Consider the following 18,034-nt stretch of genomic DNA (forward strand, 5'->3'; position numbering starts at 1 on the left):
GTTCTACTATATAGCACATCGTATTTAAACCAGTTGAGTGAGGAAACCAGTATGGATCTCAAATTACTTTCAATAAGACAGACTAGATGGCATCAGATCAACTCTAGCCTAAAACAAGAAAAGCTGAATTAAATACTATAGCATACATTCAAGGCAACACAGCGCAACCAAGTATTTAGGGCATGAAAGGTCAAGGACTCATAGCTAAGAAAGAAGATAGAAATGAACTCAAAAGAAGCAGCCTTCTCTTCCATTCTCTTTGGACTGGGCAGCAGAAGCAAGATGAAGAAAGAAACATCATCCTTCGGGAAACAGTGCAATAAGATGCACACACTGTGCTGCTGCTGTGGCTCTCAGGCTTACCACCTTCAGAAGCAGACCTGTGGTAAATGTGGCTACCCTGCTAAGTCAAGAGAAAATATAACTGGATTTAGACCATGCCAAGGCTAAGAGACAAAACACTACCAGAGCTGGGCAGATGAGACAACTCAGAATTATCTATTGCAGATTCAGACATGAATTGTGTGAAGGCACACCTAAACCTAAGAGGGCAACGGCTGCAGCACCCAGTTCATCTTGAGGATTTCAGTCATAAAATAAATGTTTTGGTTTCAAAAAAAAAAGAACAGGGAGAGACGGTAAGAGGGAGAGAAGGAGGAAGGGAGAGAGGGAAGGAAGAATGGAAGCAGGGAGGGAGAGGGAGAGAGAGAGAGAACTCAAAAGTCTAAATGGCTCACTATGATTTGCTTGCTGTTCTTCCCGGGGGTCTGATTTGGCTACCAAGCAATGGCTATGGAGCACCTATACAGCAACCCCCTGTAACTCTAAGCTCCTGTGGCCTCTGAGCTCAGTCACAGTCACATACATATACACCATATACACTTTTTTTAAAAAAAATCTGTGCTGTTCTTTCTCAGTCAAGGAATTTGCTAGTGATTCATAATTGGCACAAGACAGAAAGGATAGGAGGCAGAGCACTCACAGGAAGCAGACAAGGCCTTTATCCAGTATCATGTATGAATGGCATAGTCTGGGAAAACAAATTCAGATTTCAAGCAAGGTTTAAAGGACAGTAAGATTCTATGAAGGCAGGACTTAAAAAGCTAAGTAAAATCCTAACAGAAGAAAATAAGGAAACAAGCTTAAACTAAAAACTGCATTTCAGGGCAATGGTGTCGCATGCATTTGATCCCAGCACTCAGAAGGGAGGCAGAGGGAGAGGCAGGTGGATCTCTGTGAGTCTGAGGCACCCTGGTCTACAGAGTGCATTCCAGGTCTTCCAGGGCTTTTATATAGAGGAACCCTATCTTGAACCATGCCCCCTCCAAAGAAAGAACTGCTTTTCTACAGAAGACATTTGCCCATTTACAAACAGTAGCCAATAAAAAAAATTGAAAAACAAAGCAGAAATCCTCAAAAAATATTTCTATTTTGGTAGAGCATTCTAATTAGAATTGGGTCAAGTGTGTATCTTTAAAAAAAAAAGTATCTCAGGTCAGTGAAATCCCTAAACTACTCATGGTGGAAGGAGAAAGCCAACTCTCTAACATTCACATGCCTCTCCCAACCCAAATAAATTAATGTAATACAATAATTTAAGGCATCTTAAGCTATAGGACACACATATAAAAAGTCAAAATTATCCAAACTAAGAAATTAATAATAAATGTACTACAGATATAAAGGTTTAAATTTTAACAAGCAATCACCTAGAAGGTAGCATGGAAGAAAATTTTCTTCATAACTCTTGGGGTAGAATTCTTCAGTATATCTCAGATGTACATATAGTTCAGATATGTATATGAACTATACATACATGATCATGTACATATGTGCTCATGTCCAAAATAAATATAAAGAATTCTCACTGATTGTTAAATTAAAGATGAAATGAAACATTTACAAAAGGTTTCACCAACGGATATCTAATTAACATAAGAAATAGCCCTCAACCTGATGAGTTATCAATAAGAGCATTACACAGTTATGTATTTGCTATCAAATGTTTATAGGGCTACAAAGCTATTAGAACACTTATACACTGCTGGTTGTTAAGTAAAATGAACACAAACTCTGGAAAATTGTCTGGCACTATCAATAGAAAGTGAACATTTATATGTATATGCAAGCAATTCACTACAAGTTACATAACCAACAAAAAGGCTGTTCTAGCAGTATTACTAGCCAAAAAACTGAGCATAAAACAATAATGGAGCAAAACAATGCAATCGATAAATACATTGTATTATATTCATTCAATGGAATAAATGGAAATAAACAGGCTACTGCTATATCCAATACTAATTAATCTCACAGTCAACTTAATAGAAAAAGTACAATGCTTCCATTTTTCAAAGATAAAAAAGCTAGAGTGAAACAGCAGAATTCAGGATGGACATTACTCCAGACAGAAGCTGAATAACTAGGAAGAGAGCCAAAAAAGGGATAGGGAATGTTAATTTTTCAGTGTGAGAAAATACATCAAGTTGTACATTTATGAGCTGTGTACTTTTATAGATGAATTCTATGCTTTGATAAGGTTTGTTAGAAAATTAAAGGACTTTTGCATGTTCCTCAGCTATCAGATTGAGATAGACTCCCTGAATACAGGTGATGATGGTACAGCTAGGACAATATATGAGGCCACCAGCAGTGGGTTCAAGATCTGACACTAATCTACAAACTGACTTAGTGGAGCCCATTTTATATGGGGAGGTACCTTGCTCAGCCTAAGTGAGTGTGTGTGGGGGGGGGTTGACCTGCCTCAATGAGGTGATGGGACAGACTTAATAGACTTCTTAGGGGAGGCCTTACCATCTCAGAGGAACAGAATGGAGGTGGGGGAGTGGGAGGACAGGAGAGAGCGGGAACTGGGATTGGAATGTAAAAAATAAATTATTAAATCTGAAAAAAAGAAGAGGAAAAAGCAAAAAGGGCAGAGATACCTAGTATCATATATTAGCCTGAAAAGTCCATAGTTCTGACCATTACTGCTTATTTGTCTTTAGATTTTGCCAGTAATTCAGATTCTCTTTTAACTAGAAACTGAGGATCTTTGTGAACATGAATGATGATAAAGTCAATCAGGTGTGTCTACAGCTTGGTTTTATCTGATTACCAATGTCCTGAGGGCATGTCCATCCTAGGGGTTGTTGTGGCAATTGTACACAGTTTGAAAATAAAAGGTGAGGCTAGAGTGATGATTTGGCAGTTAAAAGCACTTGATGCTCTTCCAGAGGACCTGGTTTCAGTTCCCATTACCCACAAGGTGGCTCACAACCATCTGCAACTCCAGACACCCTCCTCTTACCTTTGGGAGCACTGCATGCACAGGCATACCTACAGTCACAATGCGAAACATAATAAAGTAAACTAGAAACATTTAAATACAAAATAAAAATCAGCCACTCAAAGGGGCATTCATTTTTTTCAAAAGTTGGTTTTGAGACAACTAGTGAAATAAAGCTAAGAGAACGACAATATTCCTGTAACATAAATACTTAAGGTTTCTCTATTACTGTAAAAACATATTTCAAATGCCATATGAAATAATCAGTTTAAGAGTAGACTATACATGTATACATTTATAATTCAAAAGGAACTACCAAAATAAAAATTAGCAATTATGACAATATATAAGATTCATATTGTTTTTTAAAATTATTTTCTCTTTCTCCTTACAGTCCTATTCTGATTTTTCTGGTACTGATATATAATGTTTAGGTGAACAAAAATGATATTAAAGTATGCATTATTCCCTTTCCATTTATGCATGCATATATGAAATGTGAAAATAAGAAAAACTGGACAGGGATTCTCTCTGGGGAAACAGTGGTGTAAGTGAGGCTCTGAGGTCATAGTATTGTCTCTTTCTTCACATGGGTACTAGTTTCACAGAAGTGAAAATTCACTGAGTTGTACAGTTTCTGTACATATATTAAAAATCAATAAGAAATATTTCAGAAAATGGAAGCAGAGCAGTTTTACTTCCCTAATAAAATGTTTTGCCAGTTGATTTAGTCTTTCATACATGGCCTAAAGTCTCTTTCTCTCCCTCTGTACATCACTATCCCATACCAGAAAAAGGAAAATTTAAAAACCTCAGCCTTAGTATAAAGAAAACAGTTTATTTTGAGCCATGATTATATTAGAAGTACTTTTAAAACAACTACTTTGCTTATTATTTTATTTTTCATTTATATTTAATAAACGTTTAATAAACTTCTTACCATGAAGATTTGGGTTAACTTAGCTCAGATAAAGAACAATTTTTTTATACAGAAGTCCTATGAGTGAACGTTACCTAAAGGACAGGTAATTTGAAAAGACATCAGTGCCATTTGTGCTTACCTGGTAATGAGGTTTACTCCACTGCTTCAAGTCCCAGTCCCAAAGAATCATCTGTAAAAGAGCACTGAGTTACAAGCTGTGAACAAACACACACAAAGAAAACATGCACCCTCTTCCACTGAAGACGCCCACAACAGCTTAAACCTCAGAAAGGGAGTTGGGGAGATGAGAATAAACATAATCTCTTTATAGATTACTTCATCAATTCATATAATCTATAACTGAGTAAACCAAAGGGAAAAGCACTATAGTGACTTATATTAACCTTCAAATATTTATTATGGGCTGGAAAGATGGCTCAACAATTAATAGCACTTACTGCTGTCACAGATGGCCCAAGTTCAAATCCCAGCACCCACAAAGGTTGGCTTAAAACTGCCTGTAACTCCAATTCTAGGCGATCCAATGTCCCTTTGGGGACTCACAGGCATTGCATGCACATGGCACACACAGAGACAAATACATTCATACAAGTAGATTTAATTTTTAAGCATAAAAATATCACGAAAAACGGAAAAACAGATCCAAAATCATGTCAGCAGATGCCCCTCGCAAAGAGTCATCATCATCATCTTAAATTGGTGTCTATGGAGTTATTTCCTTATTAATAAGGCACTCCCATGGACAAAATTCCAGAAATGCTTGTCCCCTAGGCTAAATTACACTTAAAGAAATGCTTTACAAGTACCAAAGTACACTCCTTTCAATACATAAGTAAGTAATGACTGCTTTTGTTTCTTTCTACTGGTCAGCCCAGCCTTGCTTTCTGTGCCCTTTTTGTAGACTGCTTCCTGGTTACCTGCTTGTGTAGTACAGCAGTCGCTACATTCAACAAAACAGTTAACTTGAATTTAGTAAGCTATCACAGACATGACCCTCTAACTACCTAAATTTCTATGAACTGTTTTGAGTTAAAGAATATATCTCTTCTTTTTGCTTAACTAATTCCTTATAATTGTTATTTTCTACAAGGCTTTGAACACTAATATTCAATGGGTCTACTACACTTTTAATAAAAATTCTAAACTTTTCTATATACTTCACTATTTATGTTGGTTCTTGCCCGTGTGGGCTTAAGTCTTTAGCTGCAAAAAAATTTTTTAAAGGCTTGTTTTATTTTAATGACTGATTGATGTTATATATCACTGAGGCCACTATATGCAGACAAGAGAGGGAAGCTATGAGAGGGAAACTTTATTTCTTGATCTTGTCCTCTTTAAATGTAATTTTAAAATTGTTTTTGAATTTATAATATACTTCTACCACATATTCCCCTCTTTCATTCAAATTCATGGCCACTTTTTCTTTGCTGTTGTATGTGGTATGTGTGGCATGGACTGGGTGTGAAAATTTGCTTTTACTGTTGTTGTGGTGGTGGTCATCGTCATTGCTTTATGGTTGTTTTAAAATATCCTGTGCAGGCTATGGTACTTGCAGTGGTCAAATTTAAGTTCACAGTATCTCCTGAGAAACCAGTGCAGGAACCACATTCCTTCTTTATCCAAGTAACCCCACAGGCACTCAAGAATAGGCAGCACCTTTCCCTATGCCCACACGAACACATGCCCTTTCTCCAGGCAATGTGTGTTTTCCTGGCATAAAGCCCAGAAATGGACAGTCACAGGCTTACAGATGTTCAGCCCATCTTTGATCAGCTTCCAGATCGACTGGTAGGACTGGGCAGTGACAATTTCATTGGTCTCACTGGTTCCAACCAGACCTCCTTTCTACCTCGGCAGAGAACATAAAAGGCAAGCCTCTTTTGAAGCCTGAACATGCTTATGGCAATGGCTGAAGCAACAAAAGAGAAGGTTGAAAAAAATCTTAATGTGTTACCAATTTGGTCACTATTCAATTTTTTTTTTTTCGAGACAGGGTTTCTCTGTATTGTTTTGGAGGCTGTCCTGGAACTTCCTCTGTAGACCAGGCTGGCCTCGAACTCATAGAGATCCTCCTGCCTCTGTCTCCTGAGTGCCAGGATTAAATGCGTGTGCCACCAACGCCTGGCCTATTCAACTATTTTAATAGTGATTGTAAAACTATTTTTGTAAAAGAACAGAGTAGAGGCTTTGCAAACCAAATATGGTCCTTGCAACATATTCTTTTTTTTTCTTTTTTGCTTGCTTGTGTATTTTCCTTTAAAATCTCAAAAATATTAAAAATAATTCAGAGAAAGACTGACAGGATAATCGTCTCAGTGGATTATAATTTGGTGAATTCTGTTTTATAAAATGCACTACCTTTAGTCTTTCAAAAAAGGGTTGTGGTTATTATTACTATTTCCTCATCAACACTCTTTCAGAAAGCAATTTCTTTTTCCTACTGAAATCTATTTTTTTCTAAAGAAAATCAGAACATACTATAGTCACTTAAAAAACTCATGGACCAGTACCATGGCTGCGGTGAAGTCACACAAAGTTACATTTTAAAAGATAGTATTAGTACTTTTCCACAGTTGTTTCTTGTGGCCCTAAGCGTAGTATTATACTAATCACTTTAGGTTGTGACTTAATGACCAGGCAATCTGGATTCCAAAGAAACTAATGTAGTTTAAGACATTAAGACTGATAACCTAAAGTCCCTGAGATTTTCTTGTACTTGAGACTGCAATGACCCATTCTCTGTATGCTGTCTCTATAGGACTCACTGGAGATCTAGCTGCAATACTTTAATTCTTATTTTAGTATGACAGTTTCTTGGTGATTGAGAATATCAACTAGCTTAATCACCACTCCTTTCATTATTATGACTTGTATAAATCTGATGTTTTTTTTAAGTTTACCAACAAAAGTCTATAACAGATAAGTGAAAACAGTCATATGAAATGTAACTAAAAATTACTTAAGGGACAGGCCATAATCTACTAATTTGCATTCTGATATATAAGCTTGAAAATCTGTACTATGTCATGTGACTCATACTTGATTATTTCTTTCACAAAGATACAATCAAATACTGATGTCTCAGTTCCAAGATGTATTAGCCAAAGCATAAATAGATTTATTAACGCAAGCACACTTGCATTTGGATAGCTTAACACCAAATATTCTGCCCACTTCACTGACTCATCTGATCAATCAACATTACCCTTTCAGTTAGTTGTGCTCTATTGCCAAAAGTATATTGACAGTCATATCAGTGCTCTTATTTGGAGGTACCATTGCACCTAAACAAATAAGACTGCTTCTTGAGATGCCAAAATCTTAATTAACAGTTATACTATATAAATAAATATATTGTATAAAAAGAGAAGTACTGTATATTTTGGGTGTTAAAGTATCATTAAAAAAAAAGTCTAGAGTTTCCTGAGTAGGGGTAGGGAATTATAATGAAAATAGTTGGAGAGACTTTGGTGTAAAGTAGTCCTGTTGTTTGCTTATACAATTAATCGCATCTTTGCTTATATTCTGAGTTCAGACAAATGAAAACTGGTATATATGAAACCCTGTCCTAAAGAGTTGAGAAGAGATGGGAAACTGGTGCTGGATATGTAATTCAGTATGTAGAATGATGGCCTAGCATACATGAAGTGCTAGGTTCAGTCCTCAGCACCATTTAAACCAATTCATCATGGTACTGCACACTTTAAATGCCAAAAGCTGGAAGATGAAGGGAGGATTATCAAAAGTTTAAGGTCATCCTCAGCTACATGTAGAATTAGAAGACAGATTTTATCCTGCTAACCTCTAAGGAAGCATGGATCAGTCACACATGCCAAAGGAACATACAAAAACCAACCAGGGACCAGGCAATTCCGGGCCTGTTTCTGGGCTCTCTTTCAGTGCCTGGGGACTGCCACTGAGCCTCCCCTCTCGGCAGGAGCCTACACATCCCAGTTTCTGGATCTTCTTCTTCACCCAAGGGACCAGGTTAACCAGGGCCTGTTTCTAGGCCCTCCAGTGCCTGGGGAATTCCAGTAAACTTCCCCTCCCAAACCAAGACTACACACCCCAGCCTCCTAGTCTCACACCCACAAGACCAGGACCAGAAAGAGGAGAACTACCACAGTATTGGACTTGCTTGCACTGACCGAAAGGGAACTCTGGTCCCCTAACCATCAGGACAGGAAGAGGCTCTTTCTGCCCCCACCAGAAGAAGAGATGGGAAGGAGACAATACAAAAACATACTCAGCAACAGAAAAACAAATATAACACCACCAGATTCTAGAGACTCTACACCAGTAAGCCTCTAACATTCCAGTACAAATGAAGCAGAAGAGACTGACCTTAAAAAACAACTTCTTGAAAATGACTTCCCCAAGTGAGGGGGAAAGGGAAAAGAGCTCCTGAACAAATAGAAAGCATGGGGGTAGAGGGAGAGAGGAAGGAGAAAGAGGAGGGGGAAGGAGGAGGGGAGAAGAGGAGGGAGGAGGAGAACAGGAGGGATCAGGAATACTGAGCGGGGAGATGAACAGAGGAGAGCAAGAAAAGAGACACATCAATTGAGGGAACCACTATAGGTTTAAAGAGAAATCTGGCACTAGGGAATTGTAAGAGATCCACAAAGATGACCCCAACTAGGAATCTAAGCAATAGTGGATAGCTACCTTAAATGCCCTTCTCCTATAATGAGAATGATGACTATCTGAAATGCCATCCTAGAGCCTTCATCCAGTAGCTGATGGAAGCAGAAACAGATTCACAGTCAAGCACTGAGCCAAACTCCTGGAATCTAGTTTCAGAGAGGGAAGAGTGACAAACAAAAGGGTTAAGACCATCATGGGAAAACCCACAGAAACACCTGACCTGAACAAATGGGAACTCATGGACGCCAGTATGACAGCTGGAGAATGAACATAGGACCAAACCAAGTCCCCTGAACATAGGCGTCAGCTAGGAGCACCGGGCAGTCTATGTGGCCTCTGGCAGTAGAACCAGGATGTATCCCTAGTGCAGAAATGGACTTCGGGAGCCCATTTCCCATGGAGGGATACTCTCTTAACCTAGATACACAGAGAAGGGCCTAGGTCCCGCCCTAAATGACTTGACAGATTTTGATGATCCCTCATGGAAGGACTCGCCCTCCCTGGGGAGTGGGTGGGGGATGGGATGGGGGGTTAGTGGAGAGAATGGGAGGATGGGAAGGAAAAGGAACTGGGATTGATATGTGAAATAAGGTTGTTTCTAATTTAAACAAAATTTATTTTAAAAAAATCTTGCCAATCAGTAATACTATATCCAGAAATGGTTTTCTTCAGAAATTAAAAGAAGCATAAGTTGGGAGAATTACCTCACCAGACTGACCTCACAAGAAATACCTGAGAAGTCCTATACTAGAATGTAAAAGAAAAAGAAAAAAAAATCTACCATTCATAGATGGGGGAAAACAAAAAGATAAAAAACAAAATCAAGTCTGACCAATACAGAAACATACCAAGCTACAAAGAACAGGTGAAGTTTGTTTTGTTTTGTTTTTACTCTTTGGGGGCTTGCTGCCATCCAGCTCCCAAATAAACACATATACTTCTTACTTATGAAAGCTCCTCCTTTGGCTTGTTTCTAGCCAGCTTTTCTAACATAACTTGTCTTTCTCATTAACTACATCTGCCTCTGGGCTTTTTAACCTTTCTTTATGCTACATACCTTTTCTTTCCTTCTTACTCCATGGCTGTGTGGGTAGCTGGCTGCCCTCTAATGTCCTCCTCTCCCCATTTTATCACTCATTCCTCATCTTTCTTCTCTCAAGTCTAGATTTTCCCCTCCAATTTATTCTCTTGCCCTGGCTGCCCTGACTATTTCTTTCTGCTTCCTAGCTATTGGCCACTCAGTTCTTTATTAAACCACTCAGGTGTTCTAAGTAGGCAAAGTAGTAACACTGCTTTACAGAGTTAAAAAAAATGCAACATAAAAGAATGCAACACATCTTTGCATCGTTGAACAATTGTTCCACAACAAACAAATGATGAAGAGTAAAAGAGTAGGTATAAAAGAGAAAAAAAAACATGATGATTACAGAAATGTATCCTTATATTAATTACCATAAATTTAAGTGAGTCAGATTTCTGAATTAAAAAATTTAGACTGCATGCATTAAACTTAAAAACAAGTACATGAAATTAACTTCACATATAAGGACTAAAACTGAAGGGACAGAAAATGAGGTTCCACATAAGCATAGCAAAATGTGAACAGACTAGTAATACTTACATTCTATAAAATATGCTTAAAGATAAAAACTGTAAAAAGAAATTTATATATAACCCATGGAAGGAGGAAGGAAACTGTGAGAGGCAAGGAAGAATTCTAAAGGAAAGGGAAAGAGAAACAAAAGAGGAAAGCATGAATGCAAGGGGGGGCATCTCTGAGGAGGAAAGAAGAGAGGTAGTAACAGGGCAAACAAGAGCAAAGTATGATGTATAAAATTATATGTGTAAATATATATGATATGTATACAAATGAAACTTTCACAATGAAGCTCATTTTATATAACAAAATGATTTAAGATGATAAGAGATCAATTCAACAAGAGGAAATAATTACAAGCATATACTCATCCAATAACAGAGCACCTCAATTATGTACAACAAACAATATTGAATCTAAGGAGATCAATTACAGGAGCAGTAGGGAACATCAACACCCCATGTTCATCAAGGGACAGAAAAGTCAATAAATAAACGACTATGCTTAATATGACACACCTAACAAACCTTCACGGAATTCTACAGCACAGCTACTTTCTTTTCATTATCCAATAGAATGTTTAGCAAAATAAACTATTGTTAGGCCATCAAACAAGTCTTCTCAAGTTTTTAAAGACTTAAATCATAACATGAATCTTCATGAATAAATAAACAGGAAATCAAAGTGAAATTGAGAAATTATAAAAATATACAGAAATTAAACAATGTTTTGGAATAAAAAAGATTAATAAAAAATCAGAGGCAAACATTTAAATTTCTTTAACCAAATATAAATCAAAATACAATATATCAAAACCATTATATACAATAGAACCACAACAAAAAGGAGAGTTTATAGCAATAGTCATGTGAATAAATAAAAAAGAAACATTTCAAACAAACTAATGATGCAACTTAAGGACCTAAAAAAATAAATAAATAAACTAACACCAAAATCAGAAGAAAGAAATAACAAAGATCAGAGAAAAAAATAGACACTACATAAGCAAAAGGGATCAATAAAAGAAATATTGATTTTGGAAAGATAATAAAGTCAACAAATATGTAGCTGGGCATGGAAAAAATTGAAAAAAGATCCAAGATAAAATAGAGACCTACAATAGATGACAAAGAAATACAAAGGATCATTAGAAACTATTATCAAGAACATTTAAAAAACATTTTTGCTAATATTATTTATGCACCAATAAATTGGAAAATCTGGAGAATATGGATACATTTCTGAACATACCAAAGTTGAACCACACAGAAAACCTGAATATATCAATAGGCTTCTCCAAAAAAAGAAAAGCTCAAGATTGGATGGCTTTAGCGCTAAATTGTAACCAACTTTTAAAGAGAAAAATACTAGAGTCGGCTGATTTCAAATTATTGAAAGAGAGAAAACCATTCTAAAGTCACTAGAAGAGGACAGCATTACCCTAATCAGACAAGAACATGACATTATTCCCAAAGAATAGAGATGTAAAAATTCTCAATAACTTCTAATTAAATTGAACAGTGTATTTTTAAAGACATATATGATGTACCATGATCAAGAGATCAAGAGAGATTATTTACAAGGATGTAAGGCTTGCTGAACATATACAAATCAATAAATATAAAATGCAAGAGATCGATGCATCGAAAGCATTTGAAGTACAATACTCTGTATTAAAAAAAAAATCGGTTGCCAGGCGGTGGTGGTGCACGCCTTTAATCCCAGCACCCGAGAGGCAGAGGCAGGCAGATCTCTGTGAGTTCAAGGCCAGGCTGGACCGATAAGCCTCCAAAACAACACAGAGAAACCCTGTCTCATAAAAAAAAAATCCTTTAAGGATAAGTTCAAAGGAATGTAGCTCAACAAAATAATACTTGACACATCAATCCCGTGGGCAACATTCTGAATGAGGAAAAGCTCAAAGTGTTTCCTCTAAAATAAAAAATGAATTAAGTATGCAGACTTTACTGTTTGGCATAGCATTGGAAGAAGAAGCCTGAGCAATAAAGCAAATGAAAGTAGAGAAGCAGGAAATCAAATTGTTCCTGTTAGTAGACACCATGTTATTGCTAAACTAGGACATGTCCATTCAAAAGGAAATATCCTTTCATATATTTGAAAGTTCAGTCCCAGATGATTGTGCTCTTTTGGGAGAGTATAAGAACCTTTGAGGTGGTCACAACTAGAGAAAGTAGATCCTAAGGGGTGGGTCTCTCTGACCCCTCCCTCTTTCTTTTCTCAATCTATTTCCCTTTTGCCCATTGATGATGGCTTTTCTGGTTCTGTATTCCTGGTCAGACATAAATGGCTGCTATTAGTGTAGACCCTGCTCTTGTTATTTTGTTCATTAGTCAAGTTGTGAAAATGCCTTCTAAATATTGATGTTTAATCAATCCCCCCTCTGTCCAAGGCTTAGGGAGCATCATGGAAGAGGAGACTGAAAGCATGTAAGAGCTTATTATATACTTGTATAAAATTCTCAAGAATGAAGAGAAACTGTAATAAAAGATTTTCCAATGCTGATGAAGACACAAGGAGGGCAATTTCATAGACATCATTGTTGGGAAGGTAAACTAGCAAAGAAATTAAGAAAAACAGTACGGAACTTCTCCATGAGCCAGCTATCCTACTATTAACTATTGATCCAAGGGAACTTAAGTAAGATTATCAGATCTATGCACTGCCATGTTTACTTCAGTGACTCAAAACAGATGAGTCAGTCTTTATTTCCATTTACAGTTAGATGAAAAAATGTATTGGATATGCATGAGGGGATATATTTCTGCCATGAAAAGGGATGAAAGACATTGAAATACTGTCTTTTGCAGTAACAGGTATGGAGCTAGAAGACATAACGTTAATCAAAACAAGCCAAACAGAAAGACAAGTACCACATGTTCTCATTCATATGTGGAAGTTGAAAATAGTTGATTTCATAAAAATGTAATATAGGCAAGGAAGAATGGGTTGAAGGAAGGAAAGAGAGGAGCTAAACAAGAGGTAAAATTATAGTTACATAGGTGGAATGATTTCTAATGTTATATATTACAGAAAGTGCCTATATCCTATACTTCACATTCGTCATATACTTTATAAGAACTAGAAAATTTTATAACTTCAACTCAGAGAAATACTAAGTGCTTAAGAAGATAAAACACTAATTACCTTGATTCAGTCATTATACAATGAATACATGTATGAAATTATCGCTCTATTCACAGTAAGATTTTAATAGTCAAATCAAGTTTATTAGTGTTTTTTCCCTCAATATATGTTTTTATTTAAATTAGAAACATGAATGCTTCACATGCCAATCCCAGCTCCCTCTCCCAACCCTTCCTCCCTTGTTCCTCCAACAGTCCTCCCAGCCCCCTAACCAATCCCCACATCATTCCCCAGGGAGGGTGAGGTCCTCCTAGGGGGGATCTCCAAAGTCTGTCATTTCATCCAGGGCAGGACCTAGGCCCTTCCCCATGTGTCCAGGCTGAGAGAGCATCCCTCTATTTGGAATGAGCTCCCAAAGATCATTCATACACCATGGTAAACACTGATCTACTATCGAAAGCCCCAGTGATTTCTGTGGCCTCCTCACTGAGACTACATTCATGGAGACTGGATCAGACCTCTGTTGGTCTCTCAGCCACCAGTCTGGGATTCAAGAGGTCCCCTTGTCCAGTCAGCTGTCTTTGTGGGTTTCACCATCATGGTCTTGACCCATTTGCTCATCACTCCTCCATCTCTGTCACTGGGTTCCAGGAGTTCAGTTCATTGTTTAGCTGTAGGTATCTGTCTCTGCTTCCATCAGTCACTGGATGAAGGTTCTAGGATGGCATATAGGGTAGTCGCCAACCTTATCATCAGGGAGGGGCTATTAAGGTAGTCTCTCCACTATTGCTTAGTTTGCCATTTGGTGTTATCCTTGTAGATCTCTGGAGATCTCACTAGTGTCAGCTCTCTCCTCAAGCCTATAATGACTCAATATATTATGGTATCTATCATCCTGCTCTCCTCTATTCTTACCTCGACTCAACCTTCCTGTTGCCCCATGCCTTCTTCTTCCCTCCTCTTATCCACGTCTCTTTTTTCCTGGTTCCCTCTCCCCTCCCCGGATGTTGCCAATCTGCTCAGGAGATCTTGCCTCATTCCAATTCTCTGGAGTATCATGCATCTCTCTTAGGAACTTCCCTGTTTCCTAAACTCACTGGCACTGGGATTGTAGGCTGATACTACCCTGATCCATATCTAAAATCCACACATGAGTTAGTACATACCATGTTTGTCTTTTTGTGTCTGGGTTACCTCACTCAGGAAAGTTTCCTCTAGTGCCATCCATTTGCCTGCAAATTTCAAGATTCCATTGTTTTTTCTCCACTGAGCAGTATTCCATTGTGTAAATGTACCACATTTTCTCTATCCACTCTTCAGTTGAGGGGCATCTAGGTTGATTCCAGGATCTAGCTATTACATATAATGCTGCTATGAACATAGTGGAACAGACATCCTTGTTGTGTGAATGGGCATCTTTTGGCTATATGCCTAAGAGTGGAATTGCTGGGTCTTGTGGTAGACTGAGTCCCATTTTCCTGACGAATCTCCATACTGATTTCCACAGTGGCTGTACGATTTGGCACTCCCACCAGCAGTAGATGAGTGTTCCCTTTTTTCCACATCCTCTCCAACACAAACTGTTATTGGTGTTTTTTATTTTAGCCATTCTGACAGGAGTAAGATGATTATCTCAGAGTTGCTTTGATTTGCATTTCCCCAATGGCTAATGATGTTGAGCACTTTCTCAAGTGTCTCTCAGCCATTTTATACTCCTCTATTGAGAATTTTCTATTTAGTTCTGTAGCCACTTTTTAATTGGATCCTTTGGTGTTTTGGAGACTTGCTTATTGAGTTCTTTGTAAATTTTGGATATCATCCTTCTGTCAGATGTGGGGTTAGTGAATATCTTTTCCTAATCTGTGGGGTGCCTTTTTGTCTTGCTGACTATCTCCTTTGCCTTACAGAAGCTTCTCAGTTTCAGGAGGTACCATTTATTAATTGTCGATCTCAGTGTTTGTGCTACTAGTGTTATGTTCAGGAAGTGATCTCCTCTACCAATTCGTTCAAGGGTACCTCCCACTTTCTCTTCTAAGGGGTTCAGTGTTTATGTTTATGTTGAGGTCTTTGATCCATTTAGACTTAAGTTTTGTGCATGGCGATAGACATGGATCTTCTACATGCCAATATCCAGTTATGCCAGCACCATTTGTTGAAGATGCTATCTTTTTTTCCACTGTATAATTTTAGCTTCTTTGTCGAAAATCGGGTGTTCATAGGTTTGTGGATTAATCTCAGGGTGTTCAATTCGATTCCATTAGTCTACCTGTCTATTTTTGTGCTAATACCAAGCTGTTTTCAGGACTCTAGCTTTATAATAGAGCTTGAAGTCAGGGATAGTGATGCCTCCAGACGTTGCTTTGTTGAGCAGGGTTGTCTTGGCTATCCTGGGTTTTTTGTTTTTCCATATAAGGTTGAGAATTGTTCTTTCAAGGTCTGTGAAGAATTGTGCTGGGATTTGGATGGGGATTGCACTGAGTCTGTAGATTGCTTTTGGCAGGATTGCCATTTTTACTACATTGATCCTACCTATCCAAGAGCATGGGAGATCTTTCCATTTCCTGGTGTCTTCTTAAATTTCTTTCTTTAAAGACTCAAAGTTCTTTCGATACAGGTCTTTCACTTGTTTGGTTAGCATTACCCCCAGGCATTTTATGTTGTTTGTGGCAATTGTAAAGGGTGATGTTTCTGATTTCTTTCTTGGCCCTTTTATCATCTGTATACTACTGATTTTTGTGAGTTGATCTTGTATTCTGCCACTTTGCTGAAGGTGTTAATCACCTGTAAGAGTTCCCTGGTAGAGTTTTTTGGGTCATTTATGTAAACTATCATATCATCTGCAAATAGTGAGAGTTTTACCTCTTCCTTTCCAATTTGTATCCCCTTGATCTTCTTTTGTTGTCTTATTGCTCTAGCTAGAAATTCAAGTACAATATTGAAGAGGTATGGGGAGAAGGGAAAGCCTTGCCTTGTTCCTGATCTTAGAGGAATTGCCTTGAGTTTCTCTCCATTCAGTTTGATGTTGGCTGTTAGTTGTATATAGCTTTTATGATGTTTAGGTATGTTCCTATTATCCCAAATCTCTTCAAGATCTTTATCATGAAGGGGTGTTGGATTTTATCAAAGACTTTTTCAGCATCTAGTGAGATGATCATGTGATTTTTTTCTCAGTTTGTTTATATGGTGGATTACATTGATGGATTTTCGTATTTTGAACCATTCCTGCATCCCTGGAATGATCATGGTGAATGATCAAGTAGGCCCTGGTTTACCTGGACCCATGGGTGAAGCAGGAGACTATGGAGCCTTGGCTCCTGCTGCTGGGATGGAGGATGCAGCAATAGACCCAAAGCACAGGCAGCCAGTCTAGTCCAAGTTCCGTGAGTGAAGCAGGAAACTACAGTACCTTGGCTCCTGCTGCCTCTGCTGGGATGGAAGTCTCAGTGGCAGAGCCCTGGCCCAGGCAGGCGGTCCAGAAATGGGACCTGGTTTACCTGGTCCCATGGGTGGAGCAAGAGACTATGGTGTGTTGGTTCCCGCCGCTGGGATGAAGACACAGTGGTCTCACAGTAAGAATTTTAAAGAACAACGATTTCAAAATTGTGTTTCGTGTGTGTGTGTGTGATGTACATGCATATGTCACAGTAGGGCGTGAGGAACCAGAGGATATCTTTTTGAGGACTGGTTCTTTTTTGATTGTGGGTTCAGGGATTAAACCCAGATTGTCAGACTTAACATGCAAGCACTTTTACCTTCGGAACCATCTCACCAGCCTCTAACCTTTAGAAAATTGGCATTAGTCAGATGTTCTTATTGCCCTCTACAAAAGCTTTATTCACAACAAATTTAGGGGGAAAAGCCCAAAGCTTGATCTATTGCTATAAGGTGACACAATATGATTGGATTATAAGGGATCCTATAAGGATACTTAGGGTGGTGAATACCTTTAGAGGAGAGAAGCTAGTCAGACCTATGGCAAATAGGAAACACTAATGCTAATGGCAACATTCAAAGATGGCATTGTCCTTAACAGCACCACTCAGGAAGCTGAGGCAGGAAGATCACAAGTTGCAGACCAGCTTAGCCAGAAAAGTGAAATCCTTGGCAGCCTCCACTACATACCAAAATCATGCCTTCAAAATAAAAGAAGGTGACAGTGGATCAGTGATGCTTGTTTTCAGTCTATATTTTATGTACATTTTAAATATACTTACTCAGCTTTGGCTAAAATGTTAACAAACTAGAAAGGCAAAGAAATAGAGATGGCTATTAGAGTACACATTTAAGGTGGAAATGGATTCTATCAGACATTTTATATGGCAGGTTTCGCAGGATATCTGTACTCGATGCTAAGAGAAGTAACAAGACTAGGTATAGGGAGGAAGCCAAAGGAGAAAAACACTTTTTGAAAGTGCCAGGTAGAACCCATGCCTCATATATGTTGGGCAAACACTCT

At 38.1% G+C, this 18,034-nt stretch overlaps 1 protein-coding gene and 1 pseudogene across 1 annotated transcript in view; one reads left to right on the forward strand and one right to left on the reverse strand.

Moving 5' to 3' along the window:
• Pde3b (phosphodiesterase 3B) overlaps positions 1–18,034 on the reverse strand; it is a 145,597-nt gene that overhangs the window by 45,676 nt on the left and 81,887 nt on the right. The window contains exon 2 of the mRNA XM_040756090.1: positions 4,351–4,401. Coding sequence (XP_040612024.1) covers positions 4,351–4,401 — 51 coding nt within the window. The remainder of the gene's footprint in view (positions 1–4,350; positions 4,402–18,034) is intronic.
• Positions 283–580, forward strand: LOC121143692 (annotated as a pseudogene).

Source organism: Mesocricetus auratus, unplaced genomic scaffold (genome assembly GCF_017639785.1).
Source record: "Mesocricetus auratus isolate SY011 unplaced genomic scaffold, BCM_Maur_2.0 Super-Scaffold_4256, whole genome shotgun sequence".
Taxonomy (NCBI): Eukaryota; Metazoa; Chordata; class Mammalia; order Rodentia; family Cricetidae; genus Mesocricetus; species Mesocricetus auratus.